At 53.7% G+C, this 27,614-nt stretch overlaps 1 protein-coding gene across 1 annotated transcript; it reads left to right on the top strand.

Annotated features, from left to right (window-relative positions):
• Positions 1-1,082: 1,082 nt before the first annotated feature.
• PPM1F (protein phosphatase, Mg2+/Mn2+ dependent 1F) lies at positions 1,083-27,021 on the top strand. Its single transcript, XM_016120118.2, has 8 exons — positions 1,083-1,204; positions 7,131-7,378; positions 12,300-12,442; positions 16,817-17,019; positions 17,625-17,813; positions 19,559-19,702; positions 21,498-21,591; positions 22,962-27,021. Exons 2-8 carry the CDS (start codon positions 7,182-7,184, stop codon positions 23,330-23,332), a joined length of 1,341 nt encoding a protein of 446 aa, XP_015975604.1. The 5' UTR covers positions 1,083-1,204; positions 7,131-7,181; the 3' UTR covers positions 23,333-27,021.
• Positions 27,022-27,614: the final 593 nt, after the last annotated feature.

Here is a 27,614-nt window from a genome sequence, read left to right as displayed (position 1 = left end):
CTAGCCCCATTCCTACCCTTGATGGATTTGTTTTTATTTTTAAATCAGGCAACTGCTGGTTCTCCAGGTTCTCAAACTCTCCTATTAGTGAAGTACCTCAGAGCCTTAATTCCTAGGAAGGAAGGACACAGGTGGGCAGGGCCACATAGGACTTTTGAGGGTTCCTTCCTCCATAAAATAGATTTTTTAAAATTATACTTTACAACTACATTGATATAAAGATAGGTATACTAATATCATACATGAAAACATTTTCTTTGACTTAAAAGCTCATTTATTTCTTCTGACGTCAAAAGAAAACATTATTGTGGGCAGAAAAATGGTCACCAAAGATGTCTACATCCTCCTGGCTCCTGTGCAAATACTGGATTACTTTGCAAAGGGGAATCGGGGCTACAGGTGGAATTAAGATCGCTTGTCATCTGAATTTAAAATATGGAGATTATCCTGAATTATCTAGATCATCCAATGTCATCACAAGAGTCTTTATGTTTCTGGCTTTGAAGATGGAAAGGGCCATGAGCAAGGAGTCGGGGCAGTCTTTAGAAGCTGGAAAAGACAAGGGAACAGATTCCTGCTAGAGGCTCCAGAAAGGAACATAACTGCCGACACCTTGAATTTAGACCATTGAGACCTTGGGGATTCACAACTATTAATAAATTTGTATAAGTATGTAGTCCCTAAAAGTATGGTGGCCCAGGCACTGTGCCTCCTTGCCTAATGGGTGGCGAGACCTCGGCAGTCTGGGTGTGCATCCCTGCTCGGCCACTTAACAGTTGACTGCACAAGTTGTTTAATTTCCGGGCGCTGCTAGATGGGAGATTGCTTTCCCCTATCTACCCACCCACCCGAGGCTGAGAAATGAAGCAAATCGCCGGTGAGCCGCTCCAGACCCAGGATGAAGGAAGGCCGCGTGTGAGCCATGATCCTCCAGGTTAAGCGCAGCTGTCTTCGCCACCTGAAAGAGTCTCAGTCAGCAGTCGGGAGGCCGCCAGGGGGCAGCAGAGCCCGACCGCACCCGACGAGAGCCCGGCTGCGCCTGCGCGGAGCCCGCGGAGGCTGGGGACGGGAAGTGGGAGGGGCCGGCCAGGAGCCGCTCACCCAGAGCCCAGCGGCAGAGTGGCAGGTGAGGCCCTTCGGGACCTGGGGTGAGGAAGCCCGGGCAGCGGGACCGGAGAACAGACGGCGCTGGGGTGAAGCTCAGGTAAAGGCCCAAAGTGTGCAGGGGTGGAACGGGGCGCTGAGGATCCGGAGGGGGTGTAATATGTGGGCCGAGGAGGCAGGGAGGCCGAGGTGCGGCTACTCAAGGGGTTCGGGGGCCGAGTGGGAGCTGAATAACGGAGAGAGAACCTAGGGACATGAGGAACCTGATACAGGGATTTGGGGGACTGGGGAGCCACGAGTGTAGAACGAGGGGGCCGTTGGCCTGGCGGGGGTGTGGCTCGGCCATGGCCAGATGTGAATGGAGGGTTCTGTGAAGTGGAATAGGGTGCTGAGGGGTGACAGGCCATTTGCTCCGGGTTTGGCCCTTCCCCATCCCTACCCCAGGGGCATCTGGCAGGGCCCACTGCCTGACCCCTACCCCGCAAGGCCCCTGCGCCTTTGCAGGACTGCCTGAGTGCCCCCACCCCGTGACTTGCTTCTACCCTTAAGTATACTTAAGGTGAGAGTTTTAAAGCAAGTGCTTGGGCTGCAGCAGCTTTATCAGGACATGTATGAGATAGAACCTCAGGCAGGAAGGCCATAGGCTCCACCACTTGCTTAATTGAGCTGTACGACCTCAGCCAAGCCCCTTAACCTCTGTGCAATAGAGAGAAATGGCACCTTGAATGTAGAGATTTTAAAGCAGGGCCTAGCACATAGTGGGGCCTGGTGGCTAGTGATGGACTCCTCCCTTGAAGCTTTCCACCCAGCCGGACATATGTCCTGGGTGACATGTCCTCATGGCATTCCCTGGGGCAAGTTCTGTGGGCTGAGCTCTGCTCCCACGGTGGGAGATGGATTCTGAAACCTGCACTCTGAGGTCATCTCCAGCTCACTACTGGCCTTTATGTTCATATCCAGCCTGTTGTCAGATTTTACTCTTTTTCTGCAACTGAGGTTGAACTGACAAAGGCATCCCAAGATCCTGTCTGAGTCCAGCTTTGCCATTTCCTACCTTTGTGACGATAGGCAGGTTGCTTACCGTCCCCAAGCCTAGTTCTTCACCTGTAGTGTGACCCAGCAGCACGTAGTCATGAGAGGTAAATAAAAGGAATACCACTTTGAAAGCCGAAAACCTCTACATAAGTTCATTTGCAGAATTCCTTTGAGATATCACCTTAAGCCAACCCTATCTTTAAAACCTTTCTCTGCTGTCCAACATGCTCCACAGAGTGTCTTAGCTTCCTCATTCGAGGTCCAGGCCTCAGGCTGCACATCTCAGCCCACACCACCCACTGGTGGTGGAAGGAAGCCGGCCCCTTCCCTCTGGCCATCACACTTGCTAGCTGCCTTGCACAAAGGCCCGTGTTATACCTAGGAGGACAAGGGTGGGCTCCCTGACCTCAGGAAACTTATGATCTAGTGAGAAAGTCAAGCTTGCAAAAAGTGGTGATTGTACCACAATATGATTGTGCTTAATGCCAGAGAACTGTACACTTAGAAATGGGTGGAATGATAAATTGTATGTTACATATATTTTACCATACATTTTTTAAAAGAAAAAATACATATGTAGAAAGAGAACTGGATGGATTTACAAACTCTTTCCAGGGCTTATTCACAAATAACTAAGATTCCCCATTTGTAGAAAAGAAAAATAACAATAAATATAATACTTTTGTGATAATGACACAGTTTCCTTTTCTAAAGATTGTTATTTTTTTTCCTTCACCCAGAATTTAAAGTGAGCAGGACTCAACAAGTATTTTGTCCAGACTTAGAAAAATGCAGTTGTACAAATATGTGTTAGTTGAGCTTATGAGTCAAAACTGGTAAACTAGCGGGAAATAAATATTTTAAATGGAATAAAATGGACTTTTTACAAATCAGGTGTCAGCAAAAGTGCTCTCGAGCCACGGAAGGCCGAGGGCTGGACCCCAAAGCTGTGACAATTTTAGCAGAGCTTGGATCAGAGAGGTTTCAAGGCAAAATGGAATGCCATAAGCAAGGCACAAGAGCACGGAGATGAGGGGCTGTGCCAGGGCAGGGGGCACAGAGAGGAGGTATCCAGGGTTGGTGAGTCATGCAAGGTGGGCGGGGTTCCCATCAAAGGAGCCAGCGGGACAGTGGGCAAATTCTTGGCCCTTATGCTGCGGTCCCCCTCTGTAAAGTGGGGATAACAACAGGTTTTGGGGCGGTGAAAAGAGGTGATCCAGGAAGAATGCCCAGAGTGGCGATGGCACCCATGGGCCTCTCTCTGGTTCATGTTAGCTGGCAGCACCATCATTCCTGCCTCTTTTGCTGCCTGCTGACGAGCAGGTCCTTCCAGGAGCCGAGAGGATGTGGAGGCCACGTTTAGCCAGACTGGTCAAGTCAGGTAGCGAGGGGGGCTGGGGGCCCACTGTCCCTCAGGTCCTTGGTTACTTGCACAGACTCATGCATAAGTCTCTCCTAAGTCCTTCACCAGCATCTCCAGTCAGGAAACCCCTGCATTAAGCTCAGCTCCACCTCATCCCACACTCCCTAGGTCCTGCTGCCTGCCTGCTGGCCACCACATTGCTTCTGAGACTCCTCAGTCAGCCCTGTGAGAGCTCAGGGCCGCCTCTGGGCCCCTCTTTGCGTAGGATTCCTCCCTCCTTCAGTCTTTGTATCTTTATCTCTAGGCCCAGGCTTCTGAGTATAAGGATTGTCTTGCTCATATCCGTGTGGCTCCATCACAGAGTTGGGAGTTTGTTGAAAAAAGGAAGGGCAGGGAAGGAAATTACTCGTATGTCATAAACTGGCTAAGCCTCAGAGAACGGAAGCCATGACATGGTTCCTCTCCTCATGCCTTGCCTCCTGTGGGTAATGGAGAAACAAACCCAGCTGGTCCTCAGCACACAGGGTGGCTCTGGGCCACCGGCTGGTCTAGCGAAGGAAGACAGCTGGTGCAGGCCCTGAGAGTAAGCCAGCCCACACCCCAGGATGCAGGCTGAGCCTGTACAAGAGCACTGTCACACCGGTGCTGCCTCGCCACCTCCCCAGACCCCACCCCCTCAGCGTGCATCGCAGGCTGCCAGACCCTGGGCTTGGGGCAGTGGGCACAGGGCAGACAACCCCTGCTTGGTGAGCAGGGCCATAGCAGAGACTGGGTCTGCAGTGCAGAGAGGAGGGTCCCCCAACCCCCAGGGAAACAGACTCCAGGCACAGGAAATAGCACCACCAAGGCCGGGAGGCGAGAAGAAGGCTCCTGCATTCCAAAATGTCCAATAGTGCCACCACCAGCAATTGATGTTGAAAGTGAAGGACCTTGAACTCTGGCCAGGGTTCTCAAACTGGGGCCCTCCTGTACATTCTGGAGAGGTCAGGGAGTGCACTGTCCTCTCATCAGATCCTAACCACTTCTGTACATGAGGCCGAAATTTCAATGCCTGTAGAGTATCTGTTTCTGGGCTTAGCATTTCCCAACCCTGAGGCCACCCACCGCCCACACCGTTGCTTGGGGCAGCTCTGCATTATTCACATTTCTCTCCTGTAAGCAACAGGAGGCCTGAGCATTTGAATGCAGAGGAGGGGAAAGCAGAGGAGGCCTCTTTCTCTGCTCAAGGGTGTCCAGGCCTGCTGGGAAATTCTCACTGTCTTGTTGTTTTCATTGGCTTGATTCTTCTATCTTCGGGAGCTGGTGTGGCCCTGCTGGCCTCCGCCCCAGCTTATCCTCACCACCCCCATGGGGCTCCCAGCCTTTCCTGATCGCCCCATTTCACAGTCTCACCCTGGTTGTTCGAGCGCAGTTGTCCATCCTGCTCACATTCTGCTCTCCCTTCTTTATTTTGCATTCTTGACTTGTTTACCTGTTTACCTGTTTGCCTTTGTAACCGGAGCCGCATCGTGTTTGCTTCTAGTGATGAGTAAATGAAAAGATAACAATGAACTGTAAGTCTGTTCCGTAACCTGCCATCACAAGGGACCAACCCTGTTTCCATATTATTTCTGCATGGCTACTTTGAAAATTAACTTTCAATTCCTGCCTCTTGAAGAAGAGAGTGGTTTTGTGTGTTTTCTTTTTCTAATTGACCACCATTTGCCCTTTGCCCTCTGAATCCTTTGCCGATTAGACATTTAACTCTCCCTCTCCCCTTTACCTCCGTATCGCCTTATATTTTCCATCTTTATTCTTCCAGAGGTCTTATACTAAGTTAGTTTTTGATAAAGACAGCTCTTCCCCACCTGTGTTCTTCAGTAGGCTGTGAGCTGCCTTCATCTTCCAGCTTTGAACTCCTACCCACAGATGCCTTTTGGTAAAGTTTACAGTTGTGACCTGTAAATATTCTAAGACTGATAATTCCTGTGCTCCTGCCTTCTCCATTCACTCATCAGAACCTGAAAGTCTTCAGGAAGGAGATGGACTCTGAACTGCTCCCCAGATTCTCCTCCTAGAACTTGGGGTGCTATTTGGACTCTCAAGTCAATTTGTTACCATCAAGGAACACTGTCTGTTTCCCTGGGGGATAAGCTTGTGAGATTCATTCCCAAAAAAAGTTTCCCAGCCCGGATGTGATGGAGAGTAAGAGAAAAAGGGTGAGAGCAAGGGGCCGGTGCTGAGTAGGTAGTGGGGAGGTGACATACTCAGGGGTATGTGTAGAAAGTGGGGCCTGGAGAGTGCAGAGCTGCAGCCCCTGGATGGGATTGGGGGAGGGTCGGGGCGGAGGCTAACCCTTGGGGTGATGGAAGGAAGACGCTATGGGACTGGGTCTGGAGGGCTATGAGTGGGAGGCCAGAGCCCAGTGGACCCTAGGGCCATCAAGGTGTCTGATAGGTGGGGCCTTCACTAGTCATGAACGGAGAAGGTGAGTAGGCTAGGGAAAAACGGAATGGGTGTGAAGCGGAGAGGGTGGGCTGGTAGTACCTCAGTGGTCCTGAGCTGTGGGAGAGGAGCTGGAGGCCCGCCTTGCGTTGGAGGATGGGATTGAGTGACACCTTCTAGGTGTAAGAGGAGTTGGGTAAAGAAAAGGAGAAGACAAGCTTGGGCTCCAAAATCCCTCCAAAGTCCATTTTCAGGCAAAGGACTGCCTCTCTCCAATCCTCAATGTTCCCATCTGTGAAAGGGGGCTCATCCTGGCTCCCAGGGGTGTTTTGGGTAATGCACAGGGCCTGGAAGCTACTCAGCCCTCCACCTCCCTAAGGTTGAGGGGAGGAAGAGCCCTCAGTGCTGGGCAGTAGGGTTGGTGACCTGTGCGTCCACAACGCCTCTCCTCCAGTCAGGCCTTAGGAGGCCCTGGACTCCTGTTGGGGAAGCTTGACTACATCTCAGATGCCCCTGACTGTCCTGGGTTAACCCTCTCTTCCCTCCTGCCCACACTCTGGGGCACCCCACAGCCTCTAGGGAGACCTTCCCGCGCCCCCTCTGGTCCGTCTCCAAACAGCCCAGGGCACTGCATGTGGGCCCCGGTGCTGGCCCGCCCAGGCCCTTCTCTTCCTTCCCCCAGTAGGTGTCCCTTTTCCCCTCTGAGTACCACTTCAAGGCTCACAGAGCTGGTGGCATCACTTCCTCACCTCCTAGCTGCTCAGGTCCCAGGTCACCTGCCACATTTACCTGCCCCAATGGCCTGTTCCTGGGGTCCCTCTCCTGCCTGCCACTCTGCCACTCTGACCATCTCTGCCAGGCACATGCCTTTCTTCTCCTTCAGGACATCTGTACAGCAACTGCCCCTGGCTCTGTCTTCTGAAGTGGCTTCTCTAGGCTCCTTTGTGTCCCCTCTCACACCTGCATTGGGACACCAGGGTTGTCCCTCCCAGTTACTTGGGCCCCCTGAACAACAAACTGTGTATTATTAGACCAGGCGATCCTGTCCATCTGCCTTGAGCCCTAGGCTTGGTTCAGCACCTTCCTGTGATGCTTGGAGAGAGCAGGGCACTGGACACTTAGCACTGCAGGGCAAGGGCACGGTGACCCCGGAGAAGGGCACCGAGCGCCCTATGATTTTGCTAACCCTCACGTCTCTCCCTAGAGTGAAGCCTGACTGGAGCCCCGGCAGCAGGCCCCCCGGGATGCTCTGGGCATGGCCTTTAGAGCCTCACAACAGAGCAGCCAGATGGCAGAGGAGACCCCCAGCTTCCTGGATGCCCTCCTCCGCGACTTCCCAGCCCCGCTGAACCCGGAGAGCCCTTTGCCGTGGAAGGTCCCAGGGACAGTGCTGAGCCAAGAGGAAGTAGAGGGCGAGCTGATCGAGCTGGCGATGGGCTTCCTGAGCAGCAGGTAGGCCGTGCACCCGCTGAGTGGGGACAGCATGGGCTACATGCCAACCTTGACCCTGGCGACCCTTGACACATCCTGCCCTGTGCTGGTTATGTTCCCAGCATGAATCCCTGTGACAGTGCTGTTTGTTTCCCAGGGCGGGTGTAACAAAGCGCCACAGGCTGGGTGGCTTAGGGCAACAGAATTGTATTGTCTCCGTTGTGGAGGCTGGAAGTCGGAGATCAGTGTGTCAGCAGGGCCGTGCTCTCAGACAAAGGCTGTCGAGGAGAATCTGTTCCAGGCCCTTCTCTCAGCTTCTGGTATTGTCAGCAGTCCTTAGTGTGCCTTGGCCTGAAGACGCACCACTCCAGTCTGTCACATGGCATCCTCCCATCGGCTTTCTTCACGTGACGTGGCGTTTCTCCTATCTGTGTTTCTTCTCATCTTATAAGGATGCCAGTCCTATTGGATATGGATCCCACCCTGTTACACTGTGAATTCATTTTATACCAAATAACGTCTCATCCTGAGCCACTGCAGGTTAGGACTTCGATGTAATCTTTTGGGAGAACATAATTCAACCTACGATCAGCGCTAAGCAGAAGGTCCCATTTCTGTCTCGTTTCACAGATGGGAGGCAGAGGCCAGGGGGTTAGGGGACTGGCCAAGGCCTCAACGCTGGGGCAGGGCAGAGCCCGGCTATGTGTCCAGCATGCGGGCCATGTTGTCCCCACCACCACCCCCAGCCACCATGACCTAAGAGGTGATGGTGCTTTCCTTGTTTCACAGGTGAAGAAGCTGAGGCACAGAGAGGGGACACAACCAACTTAGCGGGTTTTGAGGGAGATAGAAAGTTTGTGCCTGCCAGTAGCCCACCTGAGGAGGCTCATAGCATGTGGGCTTGGGGCCACGCCCATGGTCCCTAGTCACTGCATCACCCCTAAAATCAGACACCCCTGGTCGCAGTGTGCTTCCTTTGCAGTAGGTCAACTCCGTTCCCACATATCCACTGAGGGCCTGCTTGGAAGAACCCCGCGGCCCCAGCAGAGTCACCGACTCTTGCATGTGCAGCTGCAGGGCGGGAGCCTGTGTCACTGAGCACAAAGGCCGCTCGCTGGTTGTGGGCCTGCTCCAGGGCCGTGTCCACCCCAGCATCCCCCATGGCCCCGCAGCACTCGGGAGGAAATGCCCAGTGCCTTTGTCTCTCAGGCTGTGGCATGTGTAGGAGGGGTTTGTTTGGCTTTGAGGAAATATTTTAGAGTGGGCCTTGTGGCCTGATGATGCCACGTCAGGGGTGCCGATGGGTGCTAGGGGGTGCAGGAGGAGAGGATGAGGGAGGGCCCCGGAGTTCTGCCTCCCTCAGGACCTGGAGCACAAAGGATAGGAGGAGAGAGAACCGGCCAGGTACAGAGGCCACACTCAGGGGAGAAAGGAAGTTGAGGGGCACAACGTTGCTGGGTCCATCCTCCCAGCAGCCACTGGGCCTTCTTTGGGGGCTCAGGCACTGTGAGAGGAAAGGCAGGCCCAGGAAGATTGGCACCCCTGCTGCCCTGGGCTTAAGAAGAGTGAGAGGACTCAGCACACTGCCATGCAAAGGATGATGTGTCCATGGGACAGAGAGGAAGAGCTGGGGACCGAGAGGGAAAGCTTGCCTGGGTGACAGCAGAGCCCCAGGTTAGCCAGGCCTCTGGGCAAGCGGCACAGCATCGGAGGAGGGACAAGCCACAGCTTGGGGTCTGCGAGGGGCACCAGCTTGAGGGTCAGTCCCCAGGTTGGGGGAGGGGTCCAGGACAGTGGGGCTGGCTTTGCTTCATGACAGTGGAAGTGGGAAGAGGTGGAGGAGGGGAGGGTGGCCAGATAGGAGTAGGTGACTGCCCTCCTGCCTAGGGGAACCTGAGCTGGAGAAGTCAGGGGTCAGTTGGAAGGGTCTGGGGGGGGCGCAGGGCCTTGGGGGAGGGAGTTTTATGGGGGAGGGAAGGTGTCTCAAGCTAAAGTAGGGAAAAGCAGGACTTGTTTGAGGTGGAGCGGAGCTCCGCAAGGCCCTGGCTCAGGTGTTAAATGGGCACCCCCGCTTAATTAGCAGGATGATGGAGCAAGCCTGAGACCATTAGTGATGGGAGAGGCCAGGGGTCACAGCCCCCTGGAAGGTGGAGTGTAGGCCTCTGCGGAGCTTCCCGCCAGCCACCTCAGCCCCGCCCGCTGCCATGAACCCACCCTAAAGCACTTGAAAATGTAACGTGTTTAAAGTTTTACATTTTCCAGCCATCTTAATGGACTTATTTTTAGTTATTTTTATCCTTTTCTAGTAGTTCTTTTCTATGTAGACGCAGTTGTTCACACGTTGTCTGCACCATAACTGACTGTTGAAAGCACCCCAGGCAGGTTCCCACCAGGTGGGCACATATCCCTGGAGCTCAGGTTTGAGGGCTCTCAGGTGTAAGGGGCGCAGAACATATTGGTCCATGGAGTTTTGTCAGATGGTACCTTTTATGAGGCTGTCCAGCAGTCAGATCGCTGAGTTCAAGGGTATGATGATTTACACCCTGTCTTCCTCCTTGTTGTTAGCAGTTCTGTGTACATCTAAGGTCCCCACGCAGCGTGCACCTTACGCTATATTATCTATGTGTGTTTTCATCTCTGCTATATAACTGGAAACTCCTTGGAAACCCCTGAGGTGGATGGGGCCGGAGTGTTTCTCGGGTCCCTGGGTCTTATACACACACCTTTTCTCATTCATTGCAGCATCTTCTGGTCATGGTAGGAGCCCCGATGATGCAGGTCCTGAGTACCTTGAGGGTGTGTCGGGTGGGACCCCTGGGCGAGGCAGGAAGGGCGTCCAGGAAGCACGCCTGTGGCCCACAGCCAGGCATTGTGTGGGTCCCTGCAGTCGGAAGCTGCCTTCCTGCCCTCGGTGGCCTCAGCAGCAGGGCTTCAGAGGGCCTGCAGGAAACCACAGCGCGACCTCACCGGGAATAAGGAGAACAGGCGCCCCTTCTCCCTGCTGTGACAAAGGAAAACCCAGCGGTTGTCAGGAAATCCCCAACTGACAGAGGAACTCATTTCTCATGTCTTGGCTGGTTGTTTTTCAAAGGCAGGTCCAGAGGCTTCTCCCCTGAGTCACCCTCTCATTCATCCTAGTGGATTCCTAAGATCCATCTATTGACATACCACACATGCTCAGCCCCAAAGGGCCGTGACCCATCATCTGCCAGGCTGGTGGGAGGTACCTTCCTTCAGGGTGAAGCTGAGTGTGTCAGCCCAGCAGAGAAGCACTGGCTTGCCCGCCCTGGGCCTTGGTGCCCGCCCTCAGGGAAAATCACATGCGGATGAATACTGTGAGGGGCTCTCCCACTGGCGGGGAGGCAGATTATGGGGTCAGAATGCATCCTAGAAGATGTAGGGGCACCAAGGGGGGTGACTCCTATGTCTGAAGGAGCCAGGGAGGGCTTCCCCGAGACATGGTGCAGGAGCCCGCCCCAAGGCCGGGGACTGGGCAGGCAGGCCTGGGAGCCCATGGCGAAATGCATGTGCGGCAGGATTTCCACTAGTTTCCCCCCCTGGCTTCACTTTCTCCATCCCCAGGACTTCCTGGGAGCCACCCTTCACCCCTCTTCTCCTGCCTTTGAAGTTCCTGTTCCCTTTCTCCCACTCCTGCCCATGGCGACTCCAGCTCTGTTCTGGGAGGCTGTGACCTTCGAGTCTCACTTCCTGGAATCGTTCCTCCCCGGCCCTGAGCGGCCACCTCTGCAGTCATCCCAGTTCTTCAGTCACTGCTGACCTCTGTAGCCCCCACCCCCATTCATTCTGAGGCCCCGTCTTCAATCCAGACCCCACACCCATTGGCCCCAGGCCTTTAGACCTAAGCAGAACCTGAGACTCACCGTGGACCATTCAGTCCCCTGCCCAGCACCTTCTCTGTCCCCTCCTGTCCACCTCCAGGCTTTGGCCTCCCCACAGCATTTACCCTTTGTCCACTCTCCATGGTGAGACCAGACAGAGACCGACCCCATCATGTCACATCCCTCTTCAGAATACACCAGAGGCATGGCTCCCCATTGCCCTGACACTTGCCACCCTCCCCCCAGCGTCCCTTTATATCAGCTGTCCCGATAGACCAGAGTCCTCATTGGCCCTGCACAGCCCAGCCTTCCAGATGTAGCCCAGGGGTCCTATGCTCCCTAGATTTGTTTCTTGAGGTGGCTGTGACGGGCTGGGTGCCTTAAACAACAGAAAGGTATTGTCTCAGAGTTCTGGAAGCTGGCAGTCTGAGATTAAGTTGTCAGAAGGGCCGCTTCCCTCTGGCGGTTGCTGGTGTCTTTGGCTTGTAGGCTCATTACTCCAGCCCCTGCCTTCACCTGTCATCACCCATTCCTCCTGTACGTGTCTGTGTCTGAATTCCCCCTTTCCATAAGGACACCAGTGTTATTGGATTAGGGGACCAACCTACTCCAGAGTGACCGATTTTTAACTAATTAAATCTGCAACCACTCTGTTTTCAAATAAGGTCACATCTGAGGCACTGGGGGTTAGAACTTCAACATATGAATTTGGAGGGCACACAATTCAACCCATAAGACTCCCCAACACCCAGGGGTCCCCAGCCAGTGTTGGTGACCAGATGCTGTCATCAGGCTGGGCACTTGGCAGCTCGTCTGGACATAGCTCACATGTCTGTGACACCCCCTCCCCACCAGCCCCAGCCCACGTCTGGTGCAGTGTAGGCCCCAGGAAATGTCGTTGTGTGGACATTTGTCCAGCTCCTCAAGGACAAGAGGTCACCTCACTCGTCATGGCCCCATGTTAGGGTGCAAGCAGTCATCACTACCTCCAGAAGGGCCTGCCTAGGTAGAAGGGGGCCTGAAATCTCCCTCTGGAGGGTTTCGGCAGGTGCAAGGCTTCTGCTGAGGAGCTGTCCCCAATTCATTTCTTGTTCCCGTCCCAGAAACGCTCTGCCACCACTTGCTTCATCTCTGGCCCATGAAGCAGTTTCCCAGCTGCTGCAGACAGACCTTTCTGAGTTCAGGAAGCTGCCCAGGCAGGAGGTGGAGGACAACGAGGAAGAGGAGGAGAAGACCCCTGTGACCTGTGAGTGCTCCCTCTCCGAGCCCCAGACTTAGTAGGCGACAGACTTGGCAGCCAGACAAGGGACAGGTTGCTAGGGAGCACCAGTGTGGGAGAAGGCAGGGCTCACCTGGCCTCCATCTCCTTTTCCATTTCGCTGGTGGAAGGATGGTTATGGCAGCACGCGGCTGATGGCTGCGAACGGGCAGTGCCGGGCGCACATGCTCTTGACAGGGTGTCAGGACCAGGATGCGGAGAAAGTGCTCACGGCAGAAAGGCAGCAGGGGGAGCACAGCAGCTGCCCACTGGGCTTCGGAACAGCCAGGGAATGAGTAACATGCATTTCATTTTACACGGCTGGGACACCAAGGCGCTCGCAGTCTCACTCTTGCTCTTCTGCCTCAGCTGACATCACCCCATGATGACATCACCCTGTAGTGATGTGAGAGTTGGGAGAGTGATGTGGGACGGGTTCCCAGAGGCGGCCTTGATGTCCAGCTGATAGAAAATGCGAGAGCTCAGCCCAGAGCCTGGGCTGACCCGACCTCGTCAGGTGGAGACTCAGTAGTGTCCATGAGCGCTTGGGGACGCAGTATGCTCCTGGGACAGCAGAGTGGTCCCAAGCTGTGCCACCAGAGAAACCCAGAAACAGGGAGTGAGCCTCACCTTAAAAAGGCAGGTCTCTTATTTTGTATGTCTTCCTTTCACTTTCCTAGTAATTCCTTTCTATCATATTTCACCCAAGCGTCGGTTCATATCATCCCAGAGCGACAGTGAGCAAGAGCCTCTCGGCCGTGGCCCATGGCAGAATGTGCAGTGGGCCCAGGCTGGCAGCCGACGTTCATTCGCGCCATGTTCCCTGGTGAAAGGTGCTGCCCAGGCCACAGGCAGGGCTGCGGGCCAGTCGTGATGCAGAGGGCAGAATGGGTCCTGGGGGCCTCAGCAGATTCCCCTGCCTTTACGATTTTCTTTCTGACATTACTTTATTCTTACTTTTTAATTGAGATATAATTGACGTGATATTGTGTAAGTTAAAGGTGTACAATGTGTTGATTTAGTTCATTTATGTATTGCATATCATTGCCACCCTAGTGTTCCCTAACACCTCCTTCACGTCACTTAGTTACAGGCATACCTCAGAGATAGTGTAGGTTGGGTTCTAGGCCACTGAATAAAGCAAGTGGTGATCTTTCTGCAGGGGTGGGGGAGCGACTGGGGGAAGTCTTGCCTTCGGTTTGTAAAAAAACACATCTGTCAAGCGCAATAAACCAAAACATAATAAATGAGGTATGCCTGTTTCATCTGACTGTCTCAGCATCAGTGCAGGCGTCGAGGGTAAAGTGAGAAACAGGTGGGGAAAAGAGACGAAAAACATGCAGCCTCTCCTTGCAGGAGGTGCCCGGCCCCTGCCCTTTCCCCCCAGCTCCCTGCCTGCGTTCCATCCCAGCGCAGCCTCGTGTTCCCAAAGCCTGGGAGGCGCGGGAGACAGGGGCTCAGTGACAGGCAGCCATTGTCCTCTGCAAAACCCACAGGCTCACAGCCCTGCAAAGGAAGTGCCCACGGGCCCCACCCGACCTGCCTCCCAGCAGGAGATTGGCGCCACCTGCTGGTGGGAAGGAGCAATGCAGCAAATGACAGTGGCAGAGCCCTCCGCTCGACTCCCTGCTAAGGAGGCAAAGACCCGGGCAAGAGGGAGTCGCAGCCTGCTCCTGTCCTCTTTCCAGGCCTGGGCTCCCAGCCTGGTTCAGCTTGCCCCTGTCATGGGAGCGGCGCATAGTAAGGGCCATCTGTTGGTGTTATGAGAATCACTGCCCGAGGGCAGAGATGTGACTAAGACCTCTATGCCACCCAGTCAGGAGCCACCAGCAGCTCCCCAACCAGTGAGCAGTTTCTGTGGGTGCCAGGAAAGCAGGCGTGTCGTATGAGTTGTATCAAGAGTGTGTGGGCCAGGTGATCCTCCTGCAGCTTATCATTCTCACTGGTAATTAATTGCCCTTTACTGGAGCCGAGATACAAGTTTAAACACATTGACAAGAACAGTACTTTCTTAAGGCAAGAGAGTAAATGGTGCCATGTGCCTCCCTGGGTGTTTCAGGCCAAATAAAATCCAATTCTTGCCAAATGTCTGAATGGCCACTGAATCCTGGGTGTGACGGCAGCAGTCAATTCTAGACACCCCTCCTCGACGCGTGAATGCCCTCGGATGTGTCTTTCCGGGGCCACCTGTGCTTGCAGACAAAGGAGCTCTTCCTTCCCCAACTCCCCAAGCCCTTTGAGTGTGGCCTCTGACCCTTTTGAGTCTGCCCTGTTTCCAGTTTGGTTACTTGCCCTGGGGCCCCACTCTTAGGTGACCAGCCAGTACCTGCCTCCCGCACCCGAGCCAGCAGGGGTCGCAGGAGGGGTTTGTGCTTCGAAATGAACTGAGACTCTGAGGTGCAGCTTCAGAGGTTTCCTTGGGACCAGTTCTTCATTAATCTTTTCTTTAGAGCCAGGTTTAGGTAGGTTTTCAGTTTTTCTTTTAAAATGCATGTTGTTGGGTGGTATTACCTATTGCTGCATAGTAAATTGCCCTGAATTTTAGTGGCTTAAAACAATAAACCTTTATTATCCCACAGTTTCTGTGGGTCTGGATTGGGGAGCAGCCGAGCTGGCAGTTTTGGCCCAGGGTCTCTCATGAGGCCAGACAAAGGCCAGGGGGGCAGAGGCTCCGCTTCCAAGATGGTTCACCTGCACAGCCGTTGGCAGGAGGCCTCAGTTCCACACCACGTGGACTCTCCCCAGGGCTGCTTGAGCATCTTCATGGCATGGGAACTGGCATCCCTCAGAGCCAGTGATTGAAGAGGGAGAGAGAGAAACAGCGAGAAAGACAGGGCACACAAGGCAGAAGCCACAGCACCTCTTAGGACCTAGTGTCTGAAGCCACTCATGGTCACTTCCATTTTATTCTGTTTATCAGAAGCAGGTTACTAAGGCTACTAAGTTGCACAGACAGGGTAGGGAATTGAGCCCCTACCCTTGAAAGGAGAAGTATCAAAGAATTTATGAATTTATTTTAAAACCATCACCTGGGACTAACACTTGTAATAGAAAATTAGGAAAGCACTAAGAAAGTATACTTGAGAAAAAAAATCACCCATAAACCACCACCTGTAAACACCCACGACATTGTGGTTTCATGCCTTCCCTGCCTTTCATTTTGTGGGTCCAGGTGGTCGAAAGCTTTATCATGTACTCCTGATTAAACCGTATGTGGAATTTTCATCTTCCTTTTTTCATGGCATTTTTTTTTTAACATCAGTGTTTTTCCTTAATATCATGATATAAGCGTTTTACGTGCTTGCCAACTCTGTAAAAGGTCATTTTTCTCTTTTACCCTTTAGTTTTCTTAATTAAACTTTATTTTCAGAGAACTGTAGCCTCACATATAGTTATCATAACACATCAGAATCCTGGGCATTTTTAAACCAATTCCCCTCAGTGGTAACGTCTTACGAAACTATGGTGAAATATCACAACCAGGATCCTGATATAGCCAAGATACAGAACCATTTCATTCTACAAGGTTCCCTCATGTTCCTCTGTATGGCCACCCCAGCACCACCCCCAACCACTGACAACCACCAATCTCTACTTCTATGATTGTGTCATTTCAAGAATGCACATAAATGGCATCACACAGCATATAACTTTTGGGGATTAGTTTTTTCCACTCGCCGTAATTCCCCGGAGATTCACCAGGTTTCTGCATGTGTCAGTAGCTCCTTTCTTTCTCCTGCTAAGTGATGTTTATGGCACGATGTACCCATGTTCGTTTAACTGTTTGTGTGTTGAAGGACGACTGGGCCATATCTGGTTTTCGTCTATTACAGATTAAGCTACTGCGAACACTCTGGCACAGGTTTTTGTATGAACATGGTCTGAATTCCTCTGGGATAAATGCCTGGGGATGCAGTTGCCAGGCCGTATGACAGTTACATGTTAAGTTCCGAAAATGATTTTAATAGCAGCTTAATTCTTCATCAAGAGAATAGACCATAATTTACTGTGTCATGGATATTTATAATTTCTAATTACTGCATAATTATAAGTGATTCTGTAGTTTGTCCTCGGATCACCTTTACATTTCCAGCTCTCTCCTTGGGGTGGGCTGCCGTGAGTGGAGGCCCCTGGTACATATGGCCAAACAGTACATTTCTCAAGCTGACAACACAGCCTGTCACACGTAGTTTGTTAGGCCAGTGTGCCCCGCGGGTGACGGGCTGATGGGACCTGTGCAGGCCTGTGATGGGACTGTGTGGAGAGCTGCAGAGGCCACAGGAAGGGGGGCCAGGGAGAGCGAGCGGAGCGTCAGCTGGCCGGCTTGGTGCTTCCCTCACAGCCCTCGATCTTGCCCGACAGTGCTGGACGCCAAGGGCCTGGCGCGGAGGTTCTTTAACCAGCTCTGGGAAGTGTGCAGCCAGTGGCAGAAGCAGGTGCCCTTGGCTGCCCGAGCGCCACAGCGGCAGTGGCTGGTCTCCATCCACGCCATCCGGAACACCCGCCGCAAGATGGAGGACCGGCACGTGTGCCTTCCCACCTTCAACCAGCTCTTCGGCCTGTCTGTGAGTGCTCCCCATCCCCGGGGCATGAAGCCAGTGTCCCCAGTCAGGACAGCCTAGGAGGGCTTGCACAAATGGTGGGGGTTACCCTGGGTACCGAGCAGAGCTTTCAGCCAGAGCCAAAATAGAGGGGATGCCTATAGCTGCTGTCTGAAGGCCGAGGTGCTAGACAGCTCTCAAAGCACTTCCTTCCCAGAGGTTTAGGAGGCCCAACTCATTGTCCTTCTGTTTCTAGACCAGGGCAGCCACTAGCCACCTCCTCTTCCAGCTGAGGGACTGGGGCAAGGGATGGTTTCCCCAGGTCTGTAGTAAGCAGAGGCACTGGGCACCTCGTTCAGGCGGAGTCATGACTGGTGAGCCCTGCTCTGTCTCAAGTACTGGGAGCCACCTGATACATCTTACCTCGTCTTCTGACTCCAGCAACTCAGTAAAGAAGGTGAAACAGAAGGTCGTCCGATGGCGAAGGCCATGCTGAATCTTCCAGACCCTTCCTGACCATTCTAGTCAGCCCCCAGGCTCCACCCATAGATAAGACCCTCTGGCCCATTCACAGCCTCTGTCGGGCATGAGACCAGCAGGGCGGTGATCCCCACTGCATTCCCCTCCAGGACCCTGTGGACCGCGCCTACTTTGCCGTGTTTGACGGTCACGGAGGTGTGGACGCTGCGAGGTATGCTGCTGTGCACGTACACGCCAACGCTGCCCACCAGCCGGAGCTGCCCACAGACCCCGCAGGAGCCCTTAAAGAAGCCTTCCGGCGCACTGATGAGATGTTCCTCTGGAAAGCCAAGCGAGAAGTAAGAACTTGCGTACAGGCCTCCTGTTCAGTTTGGGGGCCAGGAGCCATTAGCATCAGTGAGCCCCAGCCCCTGCAGGAGGGTAGAAATTGAAGTGGTTGGTAGCATTGGAAGTTCTTCACTAAAGGCTACTGGCAGTCATGTCATTTCATTCTTACAAAGGGGGCTTGTTTCTCATTTGAATGGAAGCAGAAATATCTCGCCCCTGATCCAGCATGCCTGGTCCTGCCGCAGCGTGGACCTGCCCTGTAGCAGAGTGTGTGCAGGCCTCACAGGAGGGGGCAGGCTGTGTTAAGATATGCCCAGGTTTCGTTTTAGTCAAGCATGGTAGGATGACATGCAGAGATGGCCGCCCTGAAAAAGGAGTTTGTTACTTATAGTTCCCAAGCAGAGCCACGCAGGGAAGCACCAGGTCCCTCAGGAGGCAGAGGGGGAGAGGAAAGCTTGGCCAGAGCATTCACCGTGGCCTCCACAGGAAGGCGTGGGTGAAGCAGGACCGGCAAGTCACAGCAAGCTTGGGATTAGATGATGAGAATCACCTCTATGGGCTCCGAGCTACAGGGGTGGTCCCCAGCCATCTAGGCCAGGGGGAGCATTAGAGGTGGTCAAGAACATGGGCTCCTGACCAGCTGGCTTGTGCGTGAAAGGCGCTTGTAGGGGAGATGTTTGCTCTCTTTAGGAATTAACTGGCCCTGGGCTGGGGGCATTCTTTCCAGGATTAGCAAGGCCCCCGATTTGTCAAAACACCATAAATACAGAAAAGAAAACTCATGATTAGTACACAGCCCCATTTGCCCTTGCTCTCCTGGGTAGGGTCTCAGCAGGTGCTGGTGTCCACTGGGAGTGAGAGCCACAGAGGGAGGAGGCATCTGTTCCTGAAAGAAGGATGACTGACTGTACCCCTCGCCCCCTGCAAGAACCTTCTTCCACTGAACTTCACCTGTGTTCTCTTCAGTGGGTCCTCCCACAGCCCTGCAGGCTAGATACTAAGATTGTGTCCATTTTATACATTGGGAAACTGAGGCTCAGAGAGTAAAAGACATGCCCCAGGCAACATGGCTGGTGAGGAGACTTGGGGTGAGGGCTACACTGTTTTCAGACACTCTGAGCACTCAACGCAAATCAGCAACGTGGACTTAACAGGAAACCATATAGTATCTAAAACCATAAGGTGGGAACCAGTGAAAAGCTGACACGCTTCAGCCCTCCTGGCCACTGTCACCCCAAGGAGATAAAAAAGGTCTCCAAGCTCAGGGCTGCCTCTCAGAGAGGAGAAACAGTTCTCTGAGGCAGGCGTTTCGTTTGGTATTATTTTTAGACAGCTTTATTGAGATATAACTGACACATAATTGCACAGATTTCAAGTGTACAGTTTGATAGGTTTGGGCATGTCTGCACCTGTGAAACCCTCACAACAGTGGACATATTCATCACCCCCAGAAGTTTCTTCTGCCCTGTCGTCCCGTCCTCCTGCCCACCTGCCTCCCAGACAACCACTCGTCTGCTTTCTGACACGACAGACGATTGAGTGTGCGTTTTCCAGTTTCATATAAATGGGCCCACACAGGACGTGCTCTCTTTCCACGCAGCCTAATCCTGTGACATTGACAGGGCCCATTGTGCATGAGCAGTCTGTTCCTTTTTCTGGCTGAGCGCTTTGCCAGCAGTCGTTCAGTCCGGACCGTGTGTGCCTGTGGGGCCAGCGCCGGGCCCACCCTCACCCTCACGGTCTTCTCTCCCTGCAGCGGCTGCAGAGTGGCAGCACAGGTGTGTGCGCGCTCATCGCGGGAAAGACGCTGCACATCGCTTGGCTCGGGGACTCCCAGGTCATCCTGGTGCAGCAGGGGCAGGTGGTGAAGCTGATGGAGCCTCACAAACCTGAGCGACAGGTAAGGGGCTCCCTCCACCCACAGGGGACATCCCGGGCCCAATTGTGCTGGGCCCATCAGGGAAGTGGATGGTCAGAGAGTCCTGGCCGGAGTTGCTGGGGTGAATTAGGAAGTAATAGGGGCCTCGGACCACCTTCCAGGAGACTGCTGGTGCTCCTCCACAGGGCGGGCTCCCTTGCCTGACTCAAGCGGCCAGAGAGTCCCCTAATGTTTGGGATATTAACAGCCAGAGGTCCCAAGTAAGTCCAGTAAAGGGGGTCAACATTCAGGGTCCCATCCTGCCCACAGCAAGAAGCAGCCGAACACCTGAGCTGTGGAGGAGGAGGGCTGCAGGGAGGAGGCAACACTGGGCCTAGAGGAAGCAGGCTGGGGGCTTCATTGGGCAGAGCCTGTGTTGGGACCCTGAGGTTACTCACCTGTCTGATCCTCGGGGTACTGGCCTGGACAGGAGAATGGCATTCCTCCCTGGACCACATCTCACAGAAGTGTCCAGTCTGTCTCCTGCAAGGCTGGTAGAGTTCCATTTTTCCTGTCTCTCCACTGAGATCTTTTCAGTCTTTTTAGCACTAAAAACAAGATAGCAATAAATAACTTAGTTCAACATTTCATTGTTCAGGGTCATGTATTGTTAAAACACTGGGGCTTACTCCTAAAAGTGCCAAAGCTGGTCAGGGGGCACAGCTTTGCCAAACTATCCCCTCAGGCCATGCGGGGGTCCCGCTCTCTGAGAGGTGAGAAGGCCTTGGTTCAATTCGCATTTCTCTTACGGAGCAAGCTTGAGCATCCTTTCAAAAGCTAAAGCTCATTTATCCCCGTTCCTGAGAACACTCCATTCCTATCCTTTGCCCATTTTTCTCCTAAGCTGTTGCTATTTTTCTTATCAGTCCATAGGCATCGTATATACTGTTAGGGAGCTTGGCTCCCTGTGATTTGCAAATTCTCTTTTGTCTTTATGGGCTTTTCCACGTGGAAGTGTTGGTTTTATGTAATTGTTTGGAACTGCCTTCTTTTGTGGCTTTAGAAAACACCGCAGAGAGTATCAGGCGGTGATGGCATAACAGCCAAGAATGACAGTGTCCTGGCTCCGCCCCTTCTAAGCCTCGGGCTCATCATCTGTGAAATAGCAGGGCTATTGTTGTCACCCTTCAGGCAGTGGACTCGGGGCTGGAAACCTCTCCTTCAGGGGAATGTACAGGACCAAAGAGATTTTTAGGACTCATGTCTGGATTGGGCCTCTGTCCTGTCCTCTCAGGCCTGGAGCACCACAGTCCTCTGGGGAGCCAGGTGGCGCCTGGGTGGAGGAAAAGGACGAGGACCTAGGGGCGCAGGGTTCACCCAAGGCCTGGTTCAGGTTTCATCCAGTCCTGCCAGGTGGCCACATGTAGCACTCGCTTAGTCTCTTTGTCCCAGCAGCTTAGAAGGAAGGGACAGTGTCTCATGTGGAATGTGGAGCAGCTGAGGGTCCTGCCGTCTGACCAGGGCTTGTGCTCTTTCTGCTGCCTCGTGAGCATCTCCCTGATCCTAAGATGCTACTCACGGACTGGCTCTTGGTTGGTGGTCATAGGCAGCCTGTCTGTGTTGCTCTATAACCTATTTAGCCCTTCCTGCAAATGAAATACAATTAGAAAATTATAAATAATTTCTCGCTGTGTTACTGGTGCCTCATTTAAGCATCATTCCAGAACCGTGGCTCCCAGTGTTGTCTCGGAAACCAGCTTGTCTCTACCTAAGTGGCAGCACTGGTCACCCTGCCCCACCAGCGCGCCCAGGCCCCCACTCTCGCTGTTTCCCACAGGATGAGAAGGAGCGCATTGAGGCGCTGGGCGGCTTCGTGTCTCATATGGACTGCTGGAGAGTCAACGGGACCCTGGCTGTCTCCAGAGCCATCGGTAAGGGCGAGGGGTAGGGCAAGAAAGAAAGGCTGCCCAGGGCCCAGGCCTCTGGACCCCTCAAGGCCCATAGACTCACTCAGCTGTTGGGGACAGCAGTATCATGTGCTGAAAGGTGCCTGTGGTCTGTAGGGTCGTGTTATCAGTCAGACTGTGGAGGGACTGGGGACTTTAGAGAGTACAGCCACAGACGCCTGAGAAACTTCCATCTCACACAAATAATTTCAGTTTAAATTATGTTATTATCTCATTGTTGAAACACTTCCTCAGAAAAATCTAGTTGGAAATGCTTGGCTCCTTTGAAGATAATTTTTAAATATTCCATAAGTGAAATTTATTCCCACCCCCACCCCGTCATGTTGATGATTGTTGTCCTGTCTTAAAATCTGAAGTAAAAGCCACCCTTTCCCCACCCCCCATACCCTGTCCTATTTTTTCAGCATCCCAAGCCTCAGTCTGGGGCTCAGCAGCCGCACCTCCCCTCCAAGTACTTAGAAATTGCTCACTTCCTGCAGGGGCATCAGTCCCTCCAGCCTCCGTCTGTCCTTGCCAAACGTGCTGCCTTCCTTATAGCCCTTCTCCTTGTGGTCTCTGCTTTCCTGTCTCTGGACACACCAGGGTATGGAGGCCAGGGGCCCAGGCTCCCTCCCAAGGAGAGAGGAGCTCTAGGTGGTTCTGTGTAAGAGATGAGGTGGTCTAGTTCACGCCTCTTGGAGAAGTGGCTGTAGGGTAAATGCAGAAGAAGGGGGACCAGCTGGAAGCTCTGTGGGATCTGGGTGAGGCGTGAGCTGTGGAAACAAGGAGGGGAGGTGGGTTCTAGCTGAATTTTGAAGGTAAAGCCAATAGGACTTGATAATAGATTGGATGTGGGTGGGACGTGCGAGAGAATCAGAGGGGACCCGCAGGTTTCGGCATAAGTGCCTGGAGATCATGGCGCTGGTTTCCATGATGGGGAGACTAGGAGAACAGGTTTTCTAGAAGAAAAGTAAGCATTTGAACACCCTTAGTTGAGTTCCTCTCAGGTGTCCAAGGGGAGCCATCAGAAGCCCAGGAGGGCCAGGCCCAGGGCCACATCCTGTGCGGTGTCCTGGGCCTCTCACTCTGGGCCCTGCTCCACAGGGAATAAGAAAACGACTTTGTGGAGCTGAACTCTGGCCCTGCTAGATTTTGATTCTGTCCTCAGGAACACCAGAATAAATCTGTCACCTCACCCTCCACGTGAGGTTATCTTTTTACGCTGCGTCCTCGCCTGTGAGCACAGGTGTTGGAGGGGGGTGGCCTCAGTGAGGCTGGGCCTGATGGGATGGGATGGCATGGAGCAGCAGACAGAGCAATCCTCTAACACCAGACACTTCTTTCCTGTTGCCCAGGGGATGTCTTCCAGAAGCCCTACGTGTCTGGGGAGGCAGACTCAGCCTCCCGGGAGCTGACTGGCTCCGAGGACTACCTGCTGCTGGCCTGTGATGGCTTCTTCGATGTTGTCCCCCACCGGGAGGTGGCTGGCCTCGTCCAGAGCCACCTGGTCAGGCAGCAGGGCAGTGGGCTGCATGTCGCTGAGTTGCTGGTGGCTGCAGCCCGGGAGCGGGGCTCCCATGACAACATCACAGTCATGGTAGTCTTCCTCAGGGATCCCCAACAGCTGCTGGAGAGTGGGGCCCAGGGAGCAGGGGACTCCCTGGTAGATGAGAGAAGCCGAGGCTTTGGTTCAGAGCCAATGAACCAAACTCCACGGAGAAGCTAGGAGGTCTAGGCCCCCGGCCCCTACCCTGTGACCCTCTCCCTCAGATGCCTTAGGACCCAACAGGCAGCGGTGGGCAGGCAGGTGCCACCCGAGCAGCACTTTCCCCTGGGATCCCCGAGCGCCTCGTGCTGCTTACATCGGCCCATCCTGGTGGCTATGGAACTACATTGGGCGGTGGGTGCCACACCTTGCCTGTAACAGGCAGTTTGGATGGCCGGGTGCTCTGAAGGAAGCCTCACCAAAGAGAAGATGACTTGGCAACTGGACTGGCTCTTGATCCCACAGGCACTGGCTACAGCCAGACCAAAGATGGTGGCCACGTGCATGGGGCAGCAGGACAGACCTAGGAGCCACAGCACTTGCAAGCACGTCCTGGGCACCCAGCACAGGTTTCTCATCCATTCCTCACAGGCCACATCTGGGAGGGCTCTTAGCCACAGATGTGCCTCCAGGGGCCTGGCTGGCTGAGTCCACTTCCCAAAGAGGAGAGAGAATCTGGGATCTGGCTCGCAGAGGTCACCTGCCTGCTTCATGGCAACTGTGACACGTGTGGCCCTGGCCTCCCTGGGCGCTTTTCCCCCAAGCACCCAGGGAGGGGAAGCTCAGAGGCACCACGCTTGTCTTTTGTTTGTGGTCTTTTTTTTTTTCCCCCAGGGAAAAGTCTAATTCAGAAGCAGTATTTCAGGTTTTGTCTTTGTTCTGTCAGTGCCAAGGTGACCTGTTGTGTCATATAACTTAAGCAGAGCTTAGCATTTATTTTATTTCTTAGAAAACTTAAGTATTGATTTTTTTTTATGGGAAACTTCTTTTGCAGTATTACTGTTTTTTTCCTTAAGATTGAAACAAAAAACCTTTTCAGGTAGTGTTAATAAGCCATTCAAGTGCCTTAAACAGCTTTAGAGAAGGCTAGATCAGCCAGGCATATAATGGATTCTAATAGGCATGTTTGTTTTCACAAAAGCAAGATTTATTTTGTTGCAGTGGCATGACTCGGACTAGAATTCTTCCTAGAAGAGTATTTTCTGTCACTTTGTGATGCGCTGGTGACAGCAGAGTGGCCACTGAGAGCATGGGCTGTGCCGTGTGGCCAGACCTCAGGGCTCTCGGAGCTCAGGGTGACTGTGGCACCTGCCACCCCACCACCCACCTTGGCCCTGCTGCTTGGTATCTGGCTGGACCCCAGGGCGAGGGCCCAAGCTCTGTGAGCAGACAAGTCCTTGCTGCTGTTTAGAATGTTCCAGAATGTCTTGTGTGTTGGTAGTTGAATTGGTTTCATTGGGAAACACACATAAGAGGCTCTGGCAAGCCCAGTGTAGCTTGTGGGTCTGTTTGGAGGCAGCGGGGATGAGGCTGGGAGTCTGCCCCATCCACTGGGCCGCAGCCCCTCTTTCTGCCCATAGCTGGTGGCTTCCGATACCTCGTTTTGCCCCTAGCCTGACTGCCTGTGAAAGAGCTTGTGTCCCCTCCTGCCCTGGGATGGTGAAGCTCAGGTGACTTCATTTGCTCACATCAAGTGGGGCAGATAAAAATCCTGTGGAGTTGGCTAGGCAAGGGCTCCAGGAATAGGTCAAGTCCTGGGGTAGGTCAGGTCTCTGGTAGAGCCACGGGGCTCGCAGTGGTGGGCGGCGTTGCTGTAGGCAGAGGCCGGCAGGTCTGAGAAGGGCAGTGGCTGCAGGATAATGTCTGGGAGTGTGGGGCTGGGCAGTGGGAGGAAGCTTAGTGCAAGGTCCCTGAGGCCAGAAGGTCCTATGGAGACATTCAGAGTCCACCCACAATAGCAGGGCCCCAGGAAAGCCTGTGCAGGGAGCCCCCTGATCCCAGGGGCACTGAGAGGAGCCCTGGGAAAGGGGTGGCTGGTAAAAGCCACCTCTCCTGAGGCTGGTGGGCTGTCCAGCAGAAAGGGAGGGAGCCATGGGCGGCCACTTGCGAGCTCCACATTAACCCCACTCCCACAGCAGGATGAAGATGCTGAGGCCATGTGGTCAATGCCTTTCTTAAGACCTCATGATAAAAAGCGTCTTAAACATGGTCACTGTACTTTAGAGAATGTTTGGCAGCCAACATGTCCGGGCGTTACCCCATTTCACTTCAAGGCCCTGCTGCCTTCTGGGGGCCAGAAGGCCCCACCCTTCACTACCATGGGCATGACCTTAATGGAGGGAGGGAGCGATAGGCTTCTGTTTTTCTCTTTTCTTTGCTAATCTTGTTCTGTTGATTGCTGCCAAGAGAGGAGTCTCACCTTGTGGCGTCTGGATCACACCACTTGCTGACATGATTCATGCCCCGGCCCAAGGCTCTACCAGGATCTCTCTCCAGGTTTGTCCTGGCATCTCCCCCACCCCTAGCCAGGGTCAAAGCCCCCTCCGCCTCCACAGCAGAGGCCATTGCTGTCTGGTGTGACCTTGGCAGCTGAGGGTCCGGCCTGTGCAAGCACCGAGGCACAGAGTCAGTCTCTTCCATCCTGACTTGGCTGCACTGGGGGCCTTGGGCAGTCTTCAGCTTTCCAGCATTCTGGTCCGTGTCCTCTTCAGGCCACAGTGCAAACAGGGCCCCTAGCTGGGACACTAGTCTGGACACCTCAGTTTCCTTCTCGAGTCCCAGGTCTGCCACTAGCTCATTAGTGAGCTGAGTAAGTTGTCACACCTCCCTGTGCCTCATTTTCCACTTTGTAGGGCACAGGGTTGCACTGAGTCTGTGTAGTAGCTTCTGGAAATCTGGAGGTGCAGAGGTCACTCAGGGCAAACCCAGCACATCTTGAGGTGATGCTACCAGCGCTGAGGGCTCATGCCGCACCACCAACAGGGAGGGGTGATTAAGTATTATTAGTGTCTATTCTTAAAATTAAGTGGGTTGGAAAAGAATCAAGCTACTAATGCTAGCGCCTTATATGGAATACAAAAGCTGGAGAAATCCAACCCTGCTTTTACAGGTAGGGCTGATCCCCAGCCAGCAGGGGTGGGAGAGGCGCAGGCAGCCACTGGAAGAGGGGCTGGCACAGCTGGGGTGGTGGGTCAAGATCCCAACCCACTGAAATCCTGGAGGTGAATGAGTGCATGGTGTCCTGACACAGCCCATCCTCAGCATCCAGGACTAGGAAATGGCTGTGTTTTAGGGAGAGAGCGATAGGGGTGGGCCCCAGAGAGGAGCACAGGCTCTCTGAGGTCCTGGGTCAGCTTTGGGCCAGCCCTTAGGCCCTGCCTTTGGCAGCAGTCCTGTCCCCTCCTACCCTCCCCAGGCCAGCACGTAGTCCCTGGCCTCACTCCTTCCCCAGCTACTTCTGCAGTATTCCCGGGGCCAAGGGCACAGTTCTGACAGCTCCTAAGCCTGGCCCCCGTCCCAGCTAAACTGAAACCAGGTGGGCCTGTGTAAAATAAGCTCTTTTGATTTGATTCTGGCTGTAGTCCAAAGGGAGCAGCCCCAGGGACTTGCACTTTTCCAAGGCTCCACAGCTTTGCCAAATTTGCCAAGCTTGCCATTCACATTCTGTGCTGGCCTTGCCAACGGTTTATCTGTGTCCTTCTCAGTGGGGTTCCTGGGAGTGATGTTCTGTGATGGGGGGGTCTTGTTCCAGGACAGGATGGCTGTTTTTCCATGTCTGTAGGGACAAGTCCTAGGGTGAAAGGCCAGAAAGTCGTTCTCCCAGGGCCCTTATGCGCAAGTGTCAATAAATCCTGAGTTTTGAAACCTGTCTCAAGTCCCGAGTCCTGCTTTTTCTCACCTCTGAGCTCCCGGTTCCCCCAATGTCCAGGGTGGCTAGAAGCCGCTGGGTTACAGCGGGGTCATCTGCAAATATCTTTGCAAGGAGAGCAGCCAAATTTTGGAGGGATTTTGCCCCTCCAACCAGCCTGCCTGGCCTGGTTCTCATTCTTGTGCTCCCAGCCCACCCACACCAGCAGCTGTGAGCCTTCGCAGGGCTCATGGGATAGTAGGGAGGCCCCTGGGGAGCCCACAGGAGTCCTTAGTGTCCTAAGGCCATCAAGGAGTGGGTCTCCTCCTACTCCTCCCTCCCCATACAACACTCAGCCAGGGGGCCCTTCCTTGTGCTTCTGGCTAAACTCAGACCTCAAGGGAATAGAGACATCAAAAATGCCTCCATCCAGACGCTGCTGAGCCATGGCCACTAAATGCTACCTGAACTTCTCCATATTTCATAAACATGAAATATGGTAGCCTGTCCTTTCAGTTAACTGAGGCCAGCTAGCTGGGGATTGCTGCGGCCCCCCCCCCCTAAACCCACCAGACCCTGCCCCCAGAAGCCTACCCTTTGCCCACTCCCCTTGCC

The sequence above is a fragment of the Rousettus aegyptiacus genome, unplaced genomic scaffold (assembly GCF_014176215.1).
Source record: "Rousettus aegyptiacus isolate mRouAeg1 unplaced genomic scaffold, mRouAeg1.p scaffold_m13_p_5, whole genome shotgun sequence".
NCBI lineage: Eukaryota > Metazoa > Chordata > Mammalia > Chiroptera > Pteropodidae > Rousettus > Rousettus aegyptiacus.
This window is presented reverse-complemented; position numbering and strand designations above follow the sequence as displayed.